Raw genomic sequence first — 24571 nt, 5'->3', positions numbered from 1 at the left:
ATTGATGGCTTTTCCATTTCTATAAAAAAATCCACTTGAAATTTGAGTATTCTGAATCTATACAATCAGTAATTTGAAAAGAAATCAAGTCTCTCTGTCTAGGAACATGGTATATCACTGTTGACCCAGGTTTCCTTTTTCTGTCTTTTTGCTTCATAATGGTCTTAAAATTCTTTTTGGTTTATTCTTAAGTACTTAATTATTTTTAAATATCTACCATATGTGAAATCTTCTTCTATTTTCTCATTGATTATTGATAGTTCTTCTACAGAAAAACTGTTAGACTGTTTTTATTCAACCAGGTAATTTCTAAATTTCCTACTATTTCAATATTTTGCCAAGATAATTCTATTGAGTTCCCAATCATTAATCTTATTTTTCCTATCATTATTTTATTGCCAAGACTGCCACCAAAACTCTAGTAGTAGTAACAGGCATCTGTGTCCTGGTCTCAACTTCAGTGGAAATATTTCTACAAACCACTATTAAATATGATATTGATTATAATTTAACAGAGTTCCTTATAACTTTAGGCTTTCTACTTCCTTCCTAAATAAAATGGGCTGCATAGGTATCGGGCTGTATAGGGACACCTGGGTGGCTAGTTAGTTAAGCAACCAACTTCAGCTCAGGTCATGATCTCACAGTCTGTGGGTTTGAGCCCCATGTGTTGTGCTGTGCTACGCTGACAGCTCAGAGCTTGGAGACTGCTTTGGATTTTGTGTCTCCCTCTGTCTGCCCCTCTCCCATTTGCACTGTCTCTCTCTCTCTCTCAAAAGTAAACATTAAAAACAAATTTTTAAGTTGTATATAATGATGTTCTCTTACTGTCTTCTGCGTATTTTGTCTCATTTTTGAATCCTTATGCAGTTTATTTATACTCAACATTTATAGATCAAAAATTAGCCTGCTTTTAAGTTGTCTATAGAGAATAAGCTTTTGTCTTCATTGCTCAATATTCAAAAAGGGTTCAGCTTTTTTGCTATTTTATTAATTACTGACTCATTCCTCCTTCGTGGGGCTTAGTTTTAACTGTTGTTTTTTTCTTAGCATAGGAGAGGAACATATAATAATCTTCTTTTTTCCTGTTTAGCAGTTATGAGTTTAAAGTTATAAATTTCCCTTTGAAGACTACTGTGGCTTTAATTTATATGTTTTGATATTCAGTACTTTAATTACAGTTCTGATCTGAAGAGTGGAGAATTTCCATTTTTTCTGCCTTTGGCAATTCTCTGGAAATATGTTTTGAGGAGAATTATGATCTGGGAGGGGTAGAAAAGCTAAATATTTTAAGACTTTCTTAGGGGCGCCTGGGTGGCTCAGTCGGTTAAGCGTCCAACTTCAGCTCAGGTCATGATCTCATGGTTCATGGGTTCGAGCCCCGCGTCAGGCTCTGTGCTGACAGCTAGCTTAGAGCCTGGAGCCTGCTTCAGATTCTGTACCTCCCTCTTTCTCTGACCCTCCCCTGATCATGCTGTCTCTCTCTCTTTCTCTCTCGCTCTCACTCTCAAAAATAAATAAATAAATAAAGTTTTAAAAAGTTTCTAAAAAAAAAAATAAGACTTTCTTAGAAGTCACTATAGTTCTAATCTTGACAACACATCAAAGTAAACATCCTTTATTTAAAAAATAATTAAATTCATGGGAATAACGGTTGAGATTCAACTATACTATTTGACATCTCTGAAAAAGTGAAAACACGCAAAGCTTTTTCACAATTCAGAAACCAACCAATCCTTAAGGTAATATAGAAAATTATTATATAACTAATTCTCCAGATATTTTTTTTTTTTTAATATTTTTTATTTATTTCCAGGAGAGAGAGAGAGACAGCGTGAGCAGGGGAGGGTCAGAGAGAGAGGGAGACACAGACTCTGAAATAGGCTCCAGGCTCTGAGCTGACAGTCAGCACAGAGCCCGACACGGGGCTCGAACCCACAAACCGCGAGATCATGACCTAAGCGAAAGTCAGATGCCCAACCGACTAAGCCACCCAGGCGCCCCTCCAGATATTTTATAAGAGCAGAAATTACTTTTCAGCCTTATAAAATATGTGTAGTACACAGAAAAGGAAGTTATCAATTTTAAAACAGGTGTTAATAAAAAGATGTGGACAAAAGTCATATCACAGCAAAACAATTATAACGTCATAAAAATGATTTTAAATAATCCTAATCTAGCCCATTTTAAAAATACATTAGAGGGACGAGTAATATAAAAATCAATAAAAATCTACTTTTCTCTATCTACTAAGAAATTTATACCTAAAGATTTTAGCAGAAAAGAGAACTTAATAAACTTTCCTCTAAAAATAAAGTCTACATGACTCAATTCTATCCTGTCACCAAATTTTCCAATTTATAATAAATTTTTACACTATAGCAAAAGGATCATGAATCCCTCAAAAGTCAATTATTTTAATAACTGCTGCATTAAAACAACAAAGCACTAATACAAAAATTAGTAATTAATTTGTTCCTTAGAGCAAAATATCTAAACTCAATCAGATTATCTGTTTTCAAATGTATTTTAACTTTTAATTTTTTTTTTTTTAGGTTATTTTTTGAGAGAAAGAGAGCATGCGCACACAAGCAGGAGGGGGCAGGGGTGGGGCACAGAGGGTCTGAAGAGAGGTCTGTGCTGACAGCAGAGAGTCCGATGAAGGGCTAGAATTCACGAGCCATGAGATCACGACCTGAGCTGAATTTGGATGCTCAACCAACTGAGCCACCCAGGCGCCCCTTAACTTTGAATTTTATAAAACTCATTAAGATTTTGCCAGACTGAGTCAGTTATAATAAATGAATATATACATATGCGAATGAAGAAGATGCACTAACCAAACGCTATGGAATGAAATACAAAATATACATATACCTGGTAGGATTTTCAAAAAGTTTATGGTCATTTATATATTTTAAAAAGTAAATAATTTAGCAAAGTATATAATTATTTGCTGAAGTAAATGATATATAAGTTTTAAATCCTGGAATCCTTGAAAGTAAAAATAATAAAATACTGGAAAAGAGAGACATCACTGAAAATAGCAGCGTAGGGAACTTCAGGGTGCAGTTCCTTCCCCAAAATCAACCAATGAGCTGACAAACATTGTTAGAATCAACTTTTGCACAACTCTGGAATCTATTCAAAAACTTAAAACAGCCAAGGGAAGCCTTAGGGAAGAATAAAGCTGATGCTGTACAGTAAGAGAGCACTGTGGTCTTTTAAATTTCCCATTCACCATTCCCCACACCCAGATCAGCAGTACCTGTGAAGATAATAGCCTGAACGCCTGATACAACCTGACAGTGCCACAGAAAGGGTATGGACCCTGTAGGAACTGGCAACTCCCTTAAGGCCCAGCACAAAGGCAGACCTTTGTTTCCCACAACTCTGAGTAACATCCAAGGTTTGGGCACCATCCCAGACAGCTTTTCCCAAAAAGATTTAAAGACAAAGTTATTGGCACAGCAGACTGGGGCAAAGGACACCAATATGGACAAGCACAAAACAGAAAAGCCTAGGAAGGGAAAAGTTAGGAAAGGTGAAACATGGCAAAAATGGGACTTTAAAAGCTCATGCTCTTATTGGGGAATTGAGAAGACTATGCAAATGCGCAGGAGGAAAAAAAGCATGCTCAGAATGGCCTGAAGAGAGCCTAAGCTTTCACTTACGCAAGCAGTAAGTGAAGGATAAGGCAAGTTGGATAAGTCAAGTTTTAAATGGCCTGCTTAAGCACTGAAGGAGTGCACCAACACAGAGGTAATCTGCAAAGTTAAGTAAGGTACTTTTCTTTCTTTCTCCCATTTTTTCGTTTTTATGCTCTAAGCATTTAAGGTAACTATCCAAACGTCACCTGACTGCTAAGCATATGAAACACAGATTTCAGTAGCCACGCACAACAAAGAATATATACTTTCAAAAAATAGTTTCTAAAAGAGATCAAACCAATAAACAACAAACCACAATAAGCAGCATCTCCAAACTCTGGGTAGTGGAAAAAAAAAATCTGATTCCCAGAATTGCAACACTATAATAGTTGTCAACAAAAAAGAAAAATTAGGATGCATTCAAAGAAACAACAAAAAAGAAAGTATGGGTCATTCACAGAAAGAAAATAATTAATAGAAAGATAACTCAGGTTACTGGACTTACTAGACAAAGACTTTAAATAAATGGTTTAAAATCTGTTCAAGGAGTTAAAAGAAACAGTGAACAAAGAACTTTAAGAAAACATATGCAAAACAGGAAAACAATGTCTCCCAAACAATATCAAAGATACAGAAACTGTGTAAAGAAAACATACAGAAGAGAGGAGTTAAGATGGCAAAGTAGTAGGAAGATCTTGCCTTGTCCCTCAAACACAGCTAGATAATTTTCAAATGATACTGAACACCCAGGAAAACAATCTGAGAATTGAAGGAACAAACTGAAAAACTAGAGGGAGAACAGGGACCACATCATGGAAGAAAGGAATGGGTGGAGATGTGATTTGGGGGAGAAGAGAATAGCAGGTGCTGCAGAGTAGATGGAGCCCTGATCACAGAGAGAGGAAAAAGAGAAGGACAGGGAGCAGGGGAAGAGGGAGGGAGAGAGAGAGAGATAAAGCAGCATGCAGGGCATTAGAAAAGAAAAACACTCGGGGCGCCTGGGTGGCTCAGTCAGTTAAGCGTCCGACTTCGGCTCAGGTCATGATCTCATAGTTCGTGGGTTCGAGCCTCGCGTCGGGCTCTGTGCTGACAGCTCAGAGCCTGGAGCCTGTTTCGGATTCTGTATCTCCCTCTCTCTCCGACCCTCTCCTGCTCTCTCTCTCTCTCTCAGAAATAAATAAAACACTAAAAAAAAATTTTTTTTTTAATTTAAAAAAAGAAAATAAAAAAAGAAAAACACTTCCCCAAAACTATTGACAGGGAAAATGAGTGAGAGCTGAGTGTCACAAGTTTTTAAGAGCAGTGGAGCTGAAAGTCTGAAGGTAGGTTCATGTCATTGCCAGAGTCGAGCCTGATAGGCTTAGTGGTGCTCCTGTGGATGAGGAGGGCAGAGGCTCCAGTTTAGACAGAGTGCTCTAAGGATTCTGTGTCATGCTAGAAAAGACAGTTCCCCTTCTGTGCAGGGCATTTGAGGGCCTCACTGCTTCTAAGGGGACAAAAGAGTTGGCGGGTGCTCTTTGATTCAGCAGAGATACCTTCTGAGATCAGCTAACATGGATATAGCCTTTTTACTATGCTTTAACATTTATAAAATCCAAGCCCTTATACAGTTGTGCAACTATCCTTCTGGGACAAATGTGTGAGACGCGGTGAGGTGAAAACCTCTCCAGAGGATCATCACAGGTCTGAGCCTGTGCACGGTCCCTAATTTTTGGAATTTAGAAACCCAGTCAGGCACCTGAGATAAAACAAAGGAGCACTGCGTTGCAAGTGACTCAGATACAGACAGGCTGAAGGCATGGATCTGATGGAAGCTGGGGACACAAGGGGGTAGATTGTTTGATCTTCTATAAGGGCATTCTGAACACCGGCCAGCATACACTCCCCTCTCCAGGGAACAGAGCTGGCTGACACCATTTTTCACCCCTCCCATCAGCATGGAGGGACTTCAGCAAGTGGCACAGTGCACATGATAATGCCTTGTGCCATTTACACTATGCCCACCCCCCCCTGCACCCTATCACTGCCTTTCTCACTAGGGCAAGTGTGATTAAGAGCTAGAGCAACACTGGCCCCTCCCAGTGAAGACGAGCACAAATCACCCTACATGCACCAGGTCTACTGTTCATAGAGTGCTGCAAAGTGTCAGTTCTAGTGGAAATAGTACAAAGCACAAGCTTTCTTCACACATAAAAGACAGAAACTAAGGTAAGATGCCAAGATGGAGGAATGCATCCCAAAAGAAAAAACAAGAAGAAGTCACAACCACAGAGCTAATCGAAATAGATATAAGTAACATGCCTGAACCAGAATTTAAGAATGGTCATAAGAATAATAGCTGGGCTTGAAAAAAGCATAGAAAAAACAGATCGACCTTTACTACAACGATAAAAAAATCCTAAAAGCTAGTGAGGCTGAAATAAAAATGCTGTAACCAAGATGCAAAAATGACTGGATATAATGAACACAAGGGAGTAGCAGAAGAAAAAAAATGTGATATAGAAGATAAAATTATGGAATATAACGAAGCTGAAAACAAGAGGGAAAGACAAGTATTGGATCACAAATATAGACTTATAATATTTCAGCAACTCCATGAAATATAATAACATTTGTATCATAGGAGTCCCAGAAAAAGAAGAAAGACAAAAGGAGGAGAAGTTCTTCTTGAGCAAATGACAGCTGAAAACATCCCTCATCAGGGAAAGGAAACAGGCATCCAAATCCAGGAGGCACAGAGAACTCCCATTAAAATCAATAAAAGCTGGACAACATGAAGATATATCATAGTAAAATTTGCAAAACACAGACTTAAGGAAAGAATCCTGAAAGCAGTAAAGGAAAAGAAATCCCTAACCTACAAGGGAAGACAGATCAAGATAGAAGAAGATATCTCCAGAGAACTTGGCAGGCCAGAAGAGAATGGCATGATATATCAGTGTGCTTAGTGGGAAAAATATGCAGCCAAAAATACTTTAACTAACAAGATTGTCATTCAGAGTAGGAGCGATAAGCAGTTTCCCAGACAAACACAAACTAAAGCAGTCTGACACTAAACCAACCCTACAAGAAATATTAAAGGGGACTCTGAGTGGGAAAAAAAGACCAAAAGCAACAAAGACTAGAAAGGAATACAGAAAATCTCCAGAAATGACAACTTTTAAGGTAATACAATCATATGAAATTCTTTATCTATCAATAATCACTCTGAATGTAAATGGGCTAAATGTTCCAATCAAAAGACATAGGGTATCAGAATGAATAAAAAGAGAAGACCTATCCATATGCTTCCTACATGAGACTCATTTTGGACCTGAAGACACCTCCAGGTAGAAAGGGGATCGAAAATCATCTATCATGCTGAATAGACATCAAAAGAAAGCCAGAGCAGCCATATAAACATTAGACAAATTAGATTTTAAATCAAACACTGTAACAAGACAGAAAGAAAGGCACTATATCATTTTAAAGGGATCTCAACACAAAGATCTAACAATTTCAAATATTTATCCCCTCAACTTTGGAACACCCAAATATGTAAATCAATTAATAACATAAAGAAAATCATTGATAACAATGATAGGTGACTTTAACACCCCAATAACAGCAATGAACAGAACATCCAAGTAAATAATCAACAAGAAAACAATTGCTTTGAATGATACACTGGACCATAAGGACTTAACAGATATATTAAGAGCATTTCAACCTAAAGCAGCAGAAAACACCTTCTTTTCAAGTGCACATGGAACAGTCTCCATAACAGATCACAAACTGGGTCACAAATCAGGCCTCGACAAGCACAAAAAGCCTTAGATTATACAATGCACATTTTCAGACTATAACACTATGAAACATGAAGTCAACCACAAGAAAAAGTTTGGAAACACCACAAATATATTGAACATTCTACTCACGAATGAATGGGTTAACCAGGAAATTAAAGAAGGAAAACAAAATATACAGAAGCAAATGAAAATGAAAACACAATACTCCAGAACCTTTTGGTTTGCAGCAAAAGTAGACATAAGAGGGAGGTATACAGCAATACAGGTCTACCTCAAGAAACAAGAAAACTCTCAAAATATACAACCTAACCTTACACCTAAAAGAGCTAGAAAAGGAACAGCAAAGAAAGCCTAAAGCCAGCAGAAGAAGGGAACCAATAAGCATTAGAGTACAAGTAAATTACAGAATAACAAACAAACTTCAGTAGAACAGATTAATAAGACTAAGAGCTCGTTCTTTGAAAGAATTTAAAAGATTGTTAAACTCCTAGCCAGACTTATCAAAAAGAAAAGAAAAAGGACCCAAATAAATAAAATCACAAATGAAAGAGGAGAGATCACAACCAACAACACAGAAATACAAACAATTACAATAATATGAAAAATTATATGCCAACAAACTGGGCAATCTGGAAGAAATGGATATAATTCACAAACTACCAAAACTAAAATAGGAAGAAACAGAAAATCTGAACAGACCCATAACCAGCAAAGAAACTGAATCAGTAATCAAAACTCTCCCAACAAGCAAGAGTCCTGGGCCACATGGCTTCCCAGAAGAATTCTACCAGACACTTAAAGAAGAGTTAATACCTATTCTTCTCAAACTGTTCCAAAAAGTAGAAATGGGGGTGCCTGGGTGGCTCAGTCGGTTAAGCGTCCGACTTCGGCTCAGGTCATGATCTCATGGTTTGTGGTTTTGAGGCCCACATCAGGTTCTGTGCTGACAGCCAGCTCAGAGCCTGGAGCCTGTTTCGGATTCCACGTCTCCCTCTCTCTCTGACCCTCCCCTGCTTACACTGTCTCTCTCACTCTCTCTCAGAAGTAAATAAAAACATTAAAAAAAAAAAAAAAAAGAAATGGAAGGAAAACTTGCAACTTCCATCTACCAAGCCAGTGTTATCTTGATTCCAAAACCAGACAAAGACCCCACTGAAAAACTATAGACATTATCCCTCATGAATATGGATGCAAAAGTTCTCAACAAGATACTAACAAATTGAATCCAAAAGTACATTAAAAGAATAAGAAATTAAAAAGTACATTAAAAAAATAATTTGACAACCCACTGTATATGTGAAATAATTGAGAGAAATCTATTTCTAAGAACTCAAAAACTATCAGTGAGAAGAAAAATGGGAAGATATTCTTTGAAGAATTTTCTAAGAATTCAAGAATTAGGAATAAGAGGAACAATGGGAAGAAAGATTGGTTTGGTGTTGAAAAATTCCAATTCTGAGGCTACCAAGAAACACCAAGTGCTAAGGTTTATTAAATGTTAAGAGATCTGGACTTGCACATTACATGAGAATCTGAGAGTCAAAAACTCATGTTCTAAAATTACAAAATGAAAAACAAATCACCTTTTTAAAAAAAATGTTTTATTTATTTCGGAGAGAGAGAGAGACAGCATGAGCAGGGGAGAGGGAGATACAGATCAGGTCAGAAAGAGGGAGATACAGAATCTAAAGCAAGCTCCAGGCTCTGAGCTAGCTGTCAGCACAGAGCCTGACACGGGGCTTGAACCCACGAACTGTGAGATCATGACCTGAGCCAAAGTTGGTCGCTTAACCAACTGAGCTACCCAGGCGCCCCTGAAATCACCTTTTTAAATCAGCAAACATTTTCAAGTTCTAATTCAAAATTCTCAACAGTATTAGTAAAATAAAGTTTAATAATTAAACAACACTATCACTATTAGAAAGACCTGCTAAAGGAAGAAACAAGACTAGTATTGTTCTAAATTACAAAATTACTACAAAGACCTTCTTATTAAAAAAAAAAGTCTGACCTCAAACAAAATTAGCAATATGAAACCAAGAAAAGAACTTTTAGGTTGAGAAATATAATACATAAATTCTAGTCACATTTGGATAGAATTTGCTTTATAACTAGAAAACAGTGACTTTATTTTCATGGATTACTTTGCCCTCATTTGTTTGTCTTTAATGTTTATTTCTTAATTTCTGAGAGAGAGAAAAGAGAACACACATGTGGGGAAGGGGCAGAGAGAGAGAGAGAGACAGAATCTCAAGCAAGCTCCATGTCCCCAACATGGGGACCAAGTCCACCAACAGAGAGATCATGACCTGAGCCAAAATCATGAGTCAGACATTTAACCAACTGAGCCCCCAGGCGCCCCACCTCATTTGTAAAATAAACCTCTGTAAGTGGTTTGCAAACTCATCATCTATAGACTATGCTCCGATTTCAGAAAGCCTAATAGAAACCACACATTTACTTATGACAGAATGAATGTACTGATAAAAATTTCTAATTTCTTAGTCTTGGAATAAAATGAATTAGTACAGCATGTTAACATGTGTTCATTTCAGTCAATTAGAAGCTCTGGCACTGCATGTTAATATATAGTTATATTTAATAACAAAAAGGAGGTAGCAATTATTAACAAATATAAATTAACTAATATCTTTATAACGTATGATCCATGGCAGGAAGTGGATTAATATAAAAAGAATCACTTACAATAAATATTATTTGGTACTTGTGCCATGCTAGATACTACCAGCCTTTCTTCAGTGACTAAAACATATTCGAAAACCAAGATAGGTCTTGAAGCTCTACTATGGGCTGAACTGCGTATATGCGTCTCAAAAGTTCCTACGTTGAAGTCTGAACTCCAAGTGTCTCAGAATGTGACTCAATTTGGAAATAGGGTCTTTACAAAGGTTATTAGTTAGGATAAGGTCACACTGGAGTAGGGTGGGCCCCAATCCAAAATACCTGGTTTCTTTGTAAAAAGGGGAAATTTGGGCACACACAAGTAAACTGCCATGTGAAGACAAAGCCAGTGATCAGGATGAAGTTTCTACAAAGCAAGGAATGCCAAAGATGTCAGTAAACCATCAGAAGCTAGAGGAGCCACATGAAGAGGTCCTTTCTTGCAGCCCCTCAAACAGAACCAATTCTTCCAACACCCTGAGCTTAGACTTTTAGCCTCAAGAACCATGAGACAATACATTTGTTATTTAAGCCACCAGTTTATAGTACATTTTTTATGGCAGCCTTGGCAAACTAATGGAGACTCCTTTTACTTCTAATATTTCGAAAATGGGACCTCAAAAATAAGTGATAAAAATAATGACACATGAGTATACAATTCAAGTCAGTATACAAACCTGTAGTTCAGTAATAACTGTTTTATGTCTCTTGTTACATTCAATCTTTTCCACTCGTGTTTTCAATTCTGCCAAAGTCTTATCAAACACAGCACACTGTAGTGCACACAATTTTTCTTCCAGCAACCACTGTACAACCTAAAGAGATACATATTTCTTTGTTACAGCAAAGAAGACATTTTAGCAAGCAGCAAACTGTACATATTCTTAAGTACCAATAAGACGGTACTGATATGTGGATTAGTTTAACAAACACCATGCTGGCATCCATAACACAATGTCATCTGCTAAAAGCCTCCACTTCTACATATGTAATATCTGCTATGATAGAATTATACTAAAAATAGAAAATTTCCAGATGGTGAAATTTTATAAATAATTTTAAACGGAAGTTTTAATATTTGTCTCTCATACCTTCTACTGTGATTCAAAGGAAATCAGTTGAAGGAAAGGACCAGTTTTTAAAATTTCTAATCTGTTGCGGAGGATATTTTTTTGAGACACTAAGAATGTCACTGCACTATGAAATTTCTATGAAATATTTCTGAATGCTTACTCACAATTTACATATTTATCTTATTTTGGATCCATAGCAAATAGAATAATACATGGAATATGTCCACAGTCCATACTTGAGTAATACCGTTCCAGAGGCGTAAACTCTCAGTACACATAGAAGTTTCAAATAAAAGTTCCAGAATTCTTTCACATACCTACCTTCCTATTTGTAACAACTCTATAAAAAAGACTAAGTAAGCATTATTAGCTCCATGAGACAAATTGAAAAGCTGGAAGAAAAAAGAGCCACCTTTTATTGCCTTGCTACTCCTTTTTCTAATGTGTATATTTATACTGTATCTTAGTGGAAGGACAGTAGTCTAAAACCTAGATTAGTTATAAATTCATCATTAAATTTACAAGACCCTAAACAACTAATTTTACATGAGTTTCCTATTCCTCTAAAAAAGGCATTTGTCATTAATATCTGTTAACATATTTTGAAAAATATATTACACGCTATGTATTTTCAGTATTTCTAACTCTAGTTATGGCGGACGTTTCCGAAGTCCATATTTTAACTACTCTCTTTCCCTAGTCATTCTAAAGCTCTGTCCCTATCATTTTTAAAACTAAGCCTAAAGTACATAATAAAGATTTTACAATATAGGAAATTACAACCACGAAACCAGCTTATAACAAATGTTAACATGTAAGACCTTAATATTGCCACTAGGATAAAGTTCAGTACAGAAGAAAAAATAAAATCTGAAAACTCTTTAAAAATGAATCAGAAAGTTTTTTAATTATTGAGAATAATAAGCTTAACTACTTTCTTCAAGTTCTATGAAAAACCTAAATATGCCAGTAAAATACAGAATAATGTCAAAAATCTAATAAAATAAAAATGGTCATGCTTTTTATTTAATACGGTTTTTAATTTGTAATCTGCAACACCTTTTGTAGCTTCTGGTTAATATCTCCCTTGGCTGTAATCTTCACTTGAAATTCTGCCTCATATTCTTCTTCCATGTATCGACGACGTTTGGACTGTATATTGTCCATGTCCTCTGACTTAGATCGCTTTCTTCTGGAAAATTCGCCTGAGAACAAAAAGTATAATGATTAATAGACTTAATGCCTCTTTTCCATTCTCAGCAAGTTATTATTTCTAGCTATCACAACAATACCATTCTCAATCAGTTATTTTACAAACTGTCTTTGAGATTAGAAAAGTGGGTAGGTAGGGGCGCCTGGGTGGCTCAATTGGTTAAGCATCTGACCCTTGATTTAGGCTCCGGTCATGATCTCACTGTTCATGAAATCTCCCCTCTCTCTACCCCTCTCCAGCTTGTGCACATTTACTCTCTTTCTCAAAATAAATACACTTAAAAACAAAAAGTGAGTAGGAGCTTTTAAGCTCTGAGCTTGAAATGATTTTCAATATGCTAAACAAAAATTTCTTAATGGCTAAGCAATGTACAATGGGAACATAAAACATTTTTTCCTTGAGAATCACCTAAAATATGAATATGAGATATGAGAAATCAACTCATATTTATTTCCTTTCCTAAACTTTATAGTGCACATGAATCCTTGACAATATATATTATTCATTCTCATGTCACAGGGTTCTAACAACTGTGCATAGGTTTAATTATTTAATTTTTCCTTTTCAGTACTTTTTTTTCCTCAGTAAATTTCAAAAAAAAATTCTTAATCATTAACTTTAGGAAAGTAACATAAGAATAGTTATTCTTAACATATCCTAATGAATTTCAAATAAATAAAAAGAAAACTAATTTCATTATAAAAGTAAATTTGGTAAAGATATTCAAAGATCTTCATTTAGAAAATTTGTATTTCAAATATTGGTAACATTCATGAGATCATAAGTAAATTTTATTATCTGGTTTCTTTTTTAATATATAAAAAGTAAAAAAAAACTAAAATCTCCACTTATTAAATGGAAACGTCTTTAGGTAACCATAAGTATCCCTCTTCACTTTTCTCTATATCCATATAACTATGTGCCTACTCTTAAAATCCAGTTCTCTTCTATAATTTCTCTTGTAATCATAGTTTATATAGTCATACATGGAAACTTAGAATGACAGGGAAAGATACAGAACCTAGGTTTCTTGACTTCTAATCCAATTATAATCTTAAAAACCAAATGACACTCCATTCCATCAATTCCCCATCCTATGAAGCTTAAGAACCTTAAGAAGACTAAGATACATAATTTCTTTCATTTATATCACTAACAAAAATTATTAGTGCCATGCTCTAAATATAAATCTAAAACAATTTATCTCAAGACATTCAGATAGTACTTTACTAAATAAGCTTAACTCTTTCATATGGAACAATGGAAAGTATAAATAAATAAAACACTAAAGTATATGAAATAATACTTTCAAAAATCCTTGGGTTAGCTATCAACAAAATGACTGAACTGTGTTTCACTTAAACTGAAAAGTTTTTAAATCATCTCATGGAAATTAAAGTATATTTCACAGCCTTAGAAGAAGAGACGATGAATTACCAGTTTTTTAAACTAGGTCAAGTTTTTTGTACATGCTTACTTTTCTCAGAAGGTCTTTCATCTTCATTAATTACTTGATCTTCTTCCTCAGGTTTGCCGTCCTTTTCGCTAGTTTCGACTTCTACTGTAACAAAAATAAAAAAGGAAAGCTTACTTCTATTAGCATTCATAGCAACTCATTGTAATTTACATTTTTGGTATTAACTATCTTGTCAATAAACTGTTATAAAATCCATCTCAAAATGTGACATTTTAGAAATGTTCTAGAACAGGAGCATAGAATGACCAAGTCCACTTTTAAAAGTGCTTAATGTGGAAGAAAATTAATAGTATAGATTGTAAAACAATCTTACATAGTAATTTACTGTCGATAGTTGATTAATAAAAGGTGAAAACTATTATAAAGCATTTAGACTCCATTACATTCAATTACCAAAACTAAAGTACTAGAGTAGTTGTCACAATTACAAAAAAAAAATAACTACAAAGTACTAGCAAATTCAAAACACCTAAAATTTTAATGAGACAGATTAAATCATTAAGTTATTTTAATGGTTATGAGATAGTTCATAAAATGGATACGGAAAAACTGTCCTGAAGATAATGAAAGTTTAACTTAACTGATGCCAGTGCCAGCAACTGAGTTAAGCATATGACATACATTACTTCATATCCTTGGTATAATCCTATACATTATTTCTGCCATCATTTAGGTGAGAAAAGTCCAATGTACAAAAAGGTTAGTTTTCACAAGGCATATAATAAAACATAACAACTGAAGAGTGTTACCAAAAAGTATTGGTAAAAATGTTTATACAATTGTACTGTTAAAACAAATAAAATCCCAGAGGTACCAGAAAGGGTATTTAGTAAATCAATCTATATCTCCTCAACTAACATAATCATCAAATGGGGGAGAAGAACAAATCACTAACATGTTTGGGTTTCTATTTTTCCTCCTTACATCACTGCAACTGGCTCCCCAGGGGTTTCAATAAAACATGGTGTTTCATCATATTCTGCAACCAAAATTAAATAAGTAATCACAAAAAATATAGCATTAAGATTTTGATAAGGCATTTCTTCTCCAAACAGCCATGTTTAATCCCAACAACCTGATGGCAGAAGTCAAAGGTAAAATGACTGAAAAGACCTTTTAGGTGAAAAATAGGTGATGAACCTATTAAGGCCCTTAAAAATATTTTTTTTCACACTAAGGTAAAACAATAAAGCTGTAAACCATGACTATAGTCAAAACAAAACAGTTTAACAGAGCACATAAAGATTATTAAAACTATTTTTTTTTAAGTTAGCTCCATACCCAATGTGGGGCTTGAACTCATGAGCCCGAGATCAAAAATCACATGCTTGGGGCACCTGAGTGGCTCAGTTGGTTAAACGTCTGACTTTGGCTCAGGTCATGATCTCACGGTTCGTGGGTTCAAGCCCTGTATCGGGCTCTGTGCTGACAGCTCAGAGCCTGGCGCCTGCTGCTTCAGATTCTGTGTCTCCCTCTCTCTCTGCCCCTCCTCAGCTCACTCTCTGTGTCTCTCAAAAATGAATAAGCATTAAAAAAAAAAATCACATGCTCTACTGACTGAGCAAGAGAGGTGTCCCAACTAAACCTATTTATAAATTTTAAAATAAATATTAAAAATAAATACATAAAAATAAAATAAATGAGCATTATAAAATTAACACTCCATTTACTATGCTCATTAAGAATATTAAAAGATCCTGGGGCGCCTGGGTGGCTTAGTCGGTTAAGCGTCCGACTTTCGCTTAGGTCATGATCTCGCGGTTCGTGGGTTCGAGCCCCGCGTCGGGCTCTGCGCTGACTGCCAGCTCAGAGCCTGGAGCCTGTTTCAGTCTGTGTCTCCCTCTCTCTCTGACCCTCCCCTGCTCACGCTGTCTCTCTCTCTCTCCTAGAAATAAATTAAAAACATTAAAAAAAAAAAAAAAAAAAGAATATTAAAAGATCCCATCCCTCAACTCCAGTTTCAATGAAATGAAAATTTGTTTTACTCCCTTATAGATCACAAGCTTATTACAAAGCATACTTTTCTATATGTAGTTTTCCAAATCCTCCTGATTTTAATACTGAGGGTGGTGATTTCTGAGTTTCCTAGTCCCCAGTCCCCAGAGACACAGAGTAACTAGACTGCTTGAGATAAAGGTTTATAGAGTCTTTATTTTCCAAATTATGATACCACCCAAAGAACAAATTTCACTTTATCAATAATGCCACATCTTGCTGATATGCCTTGTGAGGTTGAGAATCTTTATATTTATTGGCTATTTGTATTTCCTTTTCTATAAATTGCCTTTTCATCAATGTCACTTTACTAATAACAATTAGGAAGGGATGCTGGCAAGAAGAAAATTAAAATTCAACTAAAGAGTAAGTAGGAGAAGAAAAAACAGTGCTAGCCTATTACTCTAATGTGAAGAATGACTCTGAAAGAGAAGAAAGAGATGGAACAGGAGCTAGAGAAAAAAAGAGTCTATAACATAGAGGGTGAATGGAAGATAAACTAATATGTATACCTCCTCTACCGCTGTTTGGACTTTTCCAGAAAGAAAGTTTTATTTTCCTTGCCTTCTTAATAAACAGTATGATTTTAATCATCTAATGAGCATCAGTTAACATACAGTACCATGCAACAATATGACAATGTCTTCAGGCCTACTCAGTGTATCTGCAATACTTTTTAGGTCTTTTACTACTGTAAAATTAAAATGGCTTTTGTATTTGCTTTCTGGTATCTTTCATTATTTTTTACTGCTGCTCATAGCCATCGTAACTGTTATATTTAAAACAAATTTGCTAAAAAAATAAAGTGCCTGAAATGACGGAGGTTTATGTTTTCAAATTAGTACAGCACATAAATATTAGTAGCTAGAGGGAAGAGCCAAACTTCAGTACTTCAACTTATAACTCTATGTTCTGAGAACATTAAAAATTAGTCAAGAACTGAAAAATGATGAAAGTAATGCCTACGAAGGTGCGCAGCAACACAAATGACATATACTATGTACTATAGGCACTCATCTGCGGGGGCTATGTTCCAACACCCCCAGTGGGTGCCTGAAACCATGGATAGTACTGAACCCTACATGGTATTTCCCATACATACATACATACCTATGATAAAGTTTAATTTGTAAATCAGGCACAGGAGATTAACAATAACTAATAATAAAACAATTATAGCAGTATACTGTAATAAGTTATATAAACATGGTCTCTCCCTCAAATTATCTTATTGTTCTGTACACGGTTGTTGTGATGATGTGAAATGACAGAATGCTTATGTGATGAGAGGAAGCGAGGGAAATGACACAGGCATTGCCACGTAGTGTTGGGACTACCACTGACCCAGAAAGTCAATACTAAAGACAGGAAATCAGAAGAACCATCTGCTGCCAGACCACGGTTGACTGTGGGTAACTAAACCTGCAAAAACTGAAACTATGGAAAGTGAAACCATTGAAAAAAGGGGACTACTGTAACCACTATAGCAGATTCTGCTACCATGTAAAGAGAATAGGGTACAGTTTTAAGACCAATGAAGAAAATACACTTCAACATACTATACACAAACTTTCCTTGGGGGATCAGGAAAGGGAGGACAGGAAATAAAAGTTTACTTAGCAGCTAAGAAATTAAGACTATCACTACACTTACTCTGCTAGTAGCATAAAATCAGATAAAAGTCTAAAAGTAAGTAAACACACAGATGACTTAATAGCCATGTCTTGACATTTAATAGCATTGAGTGAGAAGGATGGTTCTTAATATCAAGTCCTGACATAAAGGTAAGATGTATAAATTTATGAAATAATACTACGCAATTTGCTACTGCTTTCTTATATAGTCTACCAAAAGGTTTTTTAAGGACTTGCCCTAATACCGCTCTCTCTATAAACATTTACTGAATGAATGAGTTCCGGTCACCCTAAACATGGTTACTTATCTTTCCAAAATGTAAACTTCATCATGTCATTCTCTGCTTGAAATCATTTGATGGCTCCCAAGTACAGTTAGAATGCTCTAGCATTGTAACCAAGGTCTCCCTTAATACACTTACCAATTATTCATTCGCTCCACAAATATTTACTGAGCACGGACCCGAGCATCATTTTGACCTGATGATAGTGTTTCAGAGCAAGGGTGATGATAATAGATGATAAGAGACTGGACTCTACATCTATTCTGAAAGTAGAGGCAACAGGATTTCCTGATGGACTGATGGGATACGGGATATAGAGAAAAAATAAGAATGGCTCCAAGATTTTTGGCCTGATTAAGTAGGATGGACCTGCAATTAACAGGGATTAGACCCTATGTTACGCAGACAGTGAAAGTAAAGTGCTTTCCTAAATACACTTAGGTTTTTATACAGTTACCCTTCAATAAACTCCCAGAATACCAATTAAACATTAACTATATTCACAGCTTTGTATTTAATGTCCTATGATTGAATTCTTGTCTGCATCCTGAAGGCAAGTACTAAATTTCATCTTTAAATCCCCAAAACCAAGAAGAGCTTGGCCTGTCTCTCTATACAGCTTTAATAAATGAATAAATACTTTTTGGAAATGAAGTCATCTTTTAATAACAAAAAGATCTCTATCTCCAAAACCTGGTATGATCTATTGGGGGAAAAAACATCCCCTGTGTCTCCTAGGCCTATTTTTTTCTTATGAACAAACTAGAAACCAAATACTGTGTTTAATGCTACAAGGTCACCCCTCTCACCCCTCTCACAGAGTTCTGAGGCAAAGAAAATGACATAAAAGTATTCATGCCACTCTGAAAAGAATTGAGAAGTTTCAAACAGAAATGATATTTGAGTTTGACCATGAAAGCAAAATACGATTTTTCTCATTCCTTCCTTTTTTGTCTAGGAATTATAAAAGAGATGGAAAGATAGGCTTTTGAACAAATTATGAAGTTTGTATACTTTTATATGAAGGGTCTGGAATTAACCTAAAAGTAATAGGGATCCAACAAAAGAGAAGAACAAAATCAAATGAAAGATTTCAGTTACAGAGACCATTCAGAAGATGCAGTGGAAGAGAGTAAGTTGGTGGAATCAAGAGGGCTCAGAAAGCAAACAGATGAAGTCTTTATCAAATAAGAGTATCAGGCTTCAAGGTTTCTGGATTCTAGCAATGGTGGTGTCATTTTCCAGACAAAGAATATTAAAAAGGGGAAAATTAATTGTAAAATGGGATTTGTTATACTTGAAACCAGTAGCTTTTAGACTCTAAGTTACTTGGTTGCAAAGTGATAGGAAAAGCAGTTGTTAGGACTTTGATCAATTATGTACCGACTTAAAACTGTTATCTCACAGTATTACACTGGTCCATCTCATCTCTTTATTTCTAGACAACAGGCCCCTTAAGGGCAAGAGCCATAGTTACCAATTATTTTATGTCCCTTCTTATCACTTCATACACTACTGCACTCAGAGTAAATACTCTGAAATCTAAATTCTGTTAAGAATCTATGAAGAGATCATTCCAGTCACCATCACTCTCAACTTTCTTTGCAACTAAAAAAATCTTAAAACTTTGTAAGAATGCTTTATTAAGCAGTTTATCAAACCTAATCAAAATCTTTATAGAACTTAAGTAATATGCTAACCTGGAGAGCATGTTTCATTTTGTGATACAGCTTCAGACTCATCTTTTTCACCAGAAATATCCTCCTCATCAGAGAGGACCAAAAAGGCTTCTTTTGGCAAACTCTCACTACTTTCTTGTTTAGATGGTGAACCAAAAGAACCTTCCATCTTCTCTTCCAAATCTGGATTTGTCTCATCAATTGGAAGAAGAGAAGTTTTAGAAAAGCAAGTAAGTTCATCTTCGGCAGGTGCAAGCTTTTCCAAAATAGGAATAATTTCATCTGTCTCCATAGAATCTGTATTTTCCAAGATAATCTCATTTTTGTCATCTTTTGTAACATTTTCACTAATGGTTTCTGCAAGGTCTGCAGAATTTTCATTTTCATTCTTTTCACTTTGGTCAATTTCCATACTGCTAGATATAGCCTCCTCCCCAAGAGCCGGTTCTGTGATAGTATCTTCCTTTATCTTCTTTTCATTTTCAGGAGGTAGATCCGAACAAATCACTGTATCATCTGTTTCTAAAGTTTCTTCATCACCATCGACATTACTATCAGCTTTATTTTTCTCATCAAATGAGAAAATTTGGTCTAACTTTTCATCATCCCCATTTTTTTCAAGAAAATCATCAACTTTATTGCTACTAGGCTCTGTAATGTCAGTTTCAGGAACAGTTTCACAAACTGGCACAGAACTTGATTCAAAGGTAGGATCAAAGGCTGATTCAGAAGTCAGTTCATCACACGTGGGTTCAACAGAGGCCGGATCACCAGAAGCTGGATCACCAGAGGCTGGATCATCAGAAGCCAGATCACCAGAGGTTGGATCATTAGAGGCCAGGGCTCCAGAGGACAGATCACCAGAGGCTGAATCATCAGAGGCTGGATCAGTAGACACTGGCTCACCAGAGACTGATTCACTGGGGACTGATTCACCAGAGACCAAGTCACCAGAGAATGGTTCACTGGAGACTGTTTCACCAGAGACTGTTTCACCAGAGGTGGGATCACCAGAGGTGGGGTCGCCAGAGGTGGGATCACCAGAGGTGGGATCGCCAGAGGCAGGATCAGCGGAGGTTAATACTTCAGAGGCCAGATCTTCAGGGGCTGAATCTCCAGCAGCTGGATCTCCCATAGCCTGATCAACAGAGGTGGGCTCATCAGAAGACGGTTCAGCAGTCAGTTTACAGACTAGTTCAGGAGCTATATTATTAGGAGACAAAGATTCATGCTTTAAGTCATCATCCTGCTTATTTTTTACATTAACATTTAAGGTACAGGAGGTTTCTTTCCATTCTGATTTACTTTTTTCAGGGTCAAAACAAAGCTCTTCAATGCCATTCACCTCCTCCTTGTCAATAATATAATCCATATTTTCCAAAGGTGAAGTTGGGTCCAAATCTCCATTTTCATGGTTGCCATTTAACAGCTTGACATCAGCTTTCAACAGTTCTTCTTTGACCTTGTACACTGCTTCAAGCTGCTGACGATCACTCACTCTCATTGTTTTTCGAGCCTTGAAGACTTTTTTCTGAGGTTCTTCTATACTATCCATTTTGAATCTTTAAAAAGAGAAAGAAATAGAGTTTAATAATTAAAACAGAAGCCCCCTAATCATAGACAAACTGCAAACTGTCTTATAAGCAAGCAGCCTTTCATGTAATTTTGAAATAATGACACATAGGGGCACCTGGGTGGTTCAGTCAGTTAAGCGTCCGACTTCGGCTCAGGTCATGATCTCACGGTTTGTGGGTTCGAGCCCTGTGTCGGGCTCTGTGCTGACAGCTAGCTCAGAGCCTGGAGCCTGTTTCGGATTCTGTGTCTCCTACTCTCTCTGACCCTCCCCTGTTCACGCTGTCTCTCTCTCTCTCTCTCAGAATTAAGTAAACACATTTTTTAAAAAATTGAAATAATGACACATAGAGAGCATAATAATCTTTGATGTGTTAATTTTCATATTAATTAGATTTATGTAATATAAAATTGATGACAGGTACAGTCCATAGAAGATCAATTATTAGGAAGTATTAGGGGAAAAAATGACTCGCTTGTTTTGAGAGACAGCAACAGAGTATGTCCTTGGAGCCACCCCTGGAGCTGGAACTGTCAGGTCCCCTCTTCTACTTTCCATTGCAAACAATAATGACCATACCATTAAAAAAAAAAAAAAAAAAAAAGTAAAAGAAAAAAGTGACTAGTTTCTAGTTTTAATTCTCAGTAAGCTAATGGATTCGGAGTCTAGAGGAGCTACATCAACATAAAAAAAGTAAATGCAGTAAAAAAGTAGATGGAAAAATAAAAAGTATAAGAGAACGAAAGCAGCAGAGGAATGTGAAAGAGGTACATGGATAAGGAAAAAAGAAAAGAGAACTAAAGAACACATAAGGAAAGATTACATTTGCAACCAGACATATCTAGATTAAGAGTATTATAAACATATTTACAAGAGATTATCATTAAAAACTTGCTAAGATAACTCACACAATAGGAAATATTCATAAATAAAATATTTACAAACAATGTGTCTAACACATTTGCATCTAAAAAATATTACATACTATTACAACTGAATGACAACAAAAATAAGCCAACTTAAAAATAAACAAAGGAATTGAATACACATTACTCTAAGACATATAAACTGCCAATAAACCAACTGTCAATAAACACTAAAAATGAAAAGATGCTCAACATTATTAGTCATCAGAGAAATGTAAATCAAACTGCAATGAGATAACACTTCACACACACCAAGATGGCTATAATCGAAGAGAATAAGGAGTATTGGTAAGAAGGCAGACAAACTGAAAACTTCACACAACGCTGGTAGGATTATAAAATGGTATAGCTGCTTTGGAAAACAGGCAGTTCCGCATCATGTTAAGCACTAGCTGTTAACTTCCTCTCTTTCTTCTTTTGCAATATACAAAAAGCTATAAATTTCCCTTTTAATGTTGCTTTAGCTGCATCTCATATTTTGATGTGTCATATTTTTCATTGTTGCTCTGTTAAAATATTCTCTAATTTCCACTGATTTATTCTTTCACACATGAGTTACTTAGAAGTTTCTTTAAAAAATAATATATTATGACTATGTGAAGCTCCTTTAAAAAATACAAGGTTGGTCTCATACTAAAAAAACATCAAGGAATGTAGATTATTAAGTGAGTAATGAAGCATCATGGCTTTATCTCAGGCCCAACCGAAGTGTCCTTTTGAAAAATATATTAGAACCCTAAGCACCAATATCTCAGAATGTGACCCTATTTAGATAGTCTCTGCAGAGGTAATCAAGTTAAAATAAGGTCATTAGGTGGGCCCTAATCCAATATGATTGGTATCCTTACAAAAAGGGGGACATTTCGATACAGATACACAAAGAGCCATGTAAAACTTGGGAGTTAGGCTGTCACAAGTCACAAGTAGGAGAGACGTCTGGAATAGATCCTTTTTAATTCCTAGTTCCTGCAGGGCCCTGGATCACCTTGATTTCATACTTCTAGCCTCTAGAACTATAAGACAATACATTCCCTATTTATTAGGGTGAAAAGAAACTTCAAGGAATATGATTCACTGCATAAATGGAGACTGAAAATAAACACCAGATCATCAACAGATATAATTCATTTGACAAAACTCAACACTGACTCAAAATTAAAATTCTCAAAAAACTCAGAAGAAAACAAATATAATAAAAGTTATCTACAAAAAAAAAAAAAACCCAAAAAACAACCCTACAGATATCATACTTAATGGTGAAATAGGATCAGAACCAAAACAAGGATGTTCTCTAATACCATCTGTATGTTAACATCTAGCCGGTGTAGAAAGGCAAGCAAGAGGACAAGGATTCAGGCCTGGAGAAAACAATGTAACCAGTCTCTAATGGAATATAACAGAAGTCTTTTAAGGACTAAGATGTACAGGAAGCAATAATATTGCTTTCATATTGGATATTAATTTATCATCACCATTACCTGTAGGAATTACGGTAAGATATACTCGCTTTAATTGGAGAGGGAGAAAAAAGCAACCTCTGACATCTGGGAACTTATCTGACATTCACAGCTAGACTTCATTGTTATACATTGACTTGATGCTTACAGCTAAGCCATGTTGTTCTTCTGGACATAAAATCACTCAAATTAGGCAAGGTCACTGTACAACCCATGAAATATCAAACCTCTCCCTCTCTGACTAAATGAGTGATGCTTACTTTTTTTTTAAATCAATTACAGCAGCTTTATCCTAACTGTAGTCTGTCCTCCCTGCATAGATTTATTGAGATAACTAGGCATAGAATTGCCCCCACTTTTTTAAAAAAAAATTTTAATGTTTATTTATTTTTGAGAGAGAGGGAGAGACAGAACATGAGCAGGGAAGGGTCATAGAGAGGGAGACACAGAATCCGAAGCAGGCTCTCAGCACAGAGCCCGATGCTGGGCTCGAACCCATGGACCACAAGATCATGACCTGAGCTGAAGTAAGGTGCTTAACCGACTGAGCCACCCAGGCACCCCAAATTGCCCCCACTTTCTGATGGCACCCGATTTAGTATAAGGCTCTATTTCCTCAAACTCTCCCCCCAGATAACCCAAATCTCTACTACACTAAACCCAAATACTATACTAGGATTTTTTCTAATATCCCTTACTGATGTATCTCAGTTTCCCTAAGGGTGAGCATTCTCCCTCACTGCAACAAATAATAAATCCAACTTGGTCAATTACAGGTCTGATTCTGGTGTTGTATTGTTCTTCTGGCTGAAAGGCATAAAACAATGACTTAGCCTAGCTGCTAGAGGTCAATACAGCTTGAGAAACTATCACTTTTGTTACAGTACTTCTTTTTTTTTTTTTTTTTAATATTTTTTATTTATTTCTAGGAGAGAGAGAGAGACAGCGTGAGCAGGGGAGGATCACAGAGAGAGGGAGTCACAGACTGAAACAGGCTCCAGGCTCTGAGCTGGCAGTCAGCACAGAGCCCGATGCGGGGCCCGAACCCACGAACCGCGAGATCATGACCCAAGTGAAAGTCGGACGCTTAACCGACTAAGCCACCCAGGCGCCCCCTGTTACAGTACTTCTAGACTGTGG

General features: G+C 36.1%; 1 protein-coding gene across 4 annotated transcripts in view; it reads right to left on the bottom strand.

Annotated features, from left to right (window-relative positions):
• Positions 1–24571, bottom strand: part of LOC120236879 (activating transcription factor 7 interacting protein) — a 112874-nt gene that overhangs the window by 40425 nt on the left and 47878 nt on the right. For 3 of the 4 annotated variants that reach the window (XM_039239938.1, XM_039239937.1, XM_039239935.1), the window contains 4 exons: positions 19497–21037; positions 13884–13967; positions 12253–12398; positions 10798–10935 (listed from right to left, as the gene is read on the bottom strand). In XM_039239938.1, the coding sequence (XP_039095869.1) occupies positions 10798–10935; positions 12253–12398; positions 13884–13967; positions 19497–21030 (1902 nt within the window). In that variant the 5' untranslated portion in view covers positions 21031–21037. The remainder of the gene's footprint in view (positions 1–10797; positions 10936–12252; positions 12399–13883; positions 13968–19496; positions 21038–24571) is intronic. The other variant, XM_039239936.1, reaches the window with a different exon arrangement.

Source organism: Hyaena hyaena, unplaced genomic scaffold, assembly GCF_003009895.1.
Source record: "Hyaena hyaena isolate Hyena2069 unplaced genomic scaffold, ASM300989v1 scaffold_164, whole genome shotgun sequence".
NCBI classification, from domain to species: domain Eukaryota; kingdom Metazoa; phylum Chordata; class Mammalia; order Carnivora; family Hyaenidae; genus Hyaena; species Hyaena hyaena.
The sequence above is the reverse complement of the archived record's forward strand: the minus strand, read 5'-3'. Positions and strand labels throughout refer to the sequence as shown.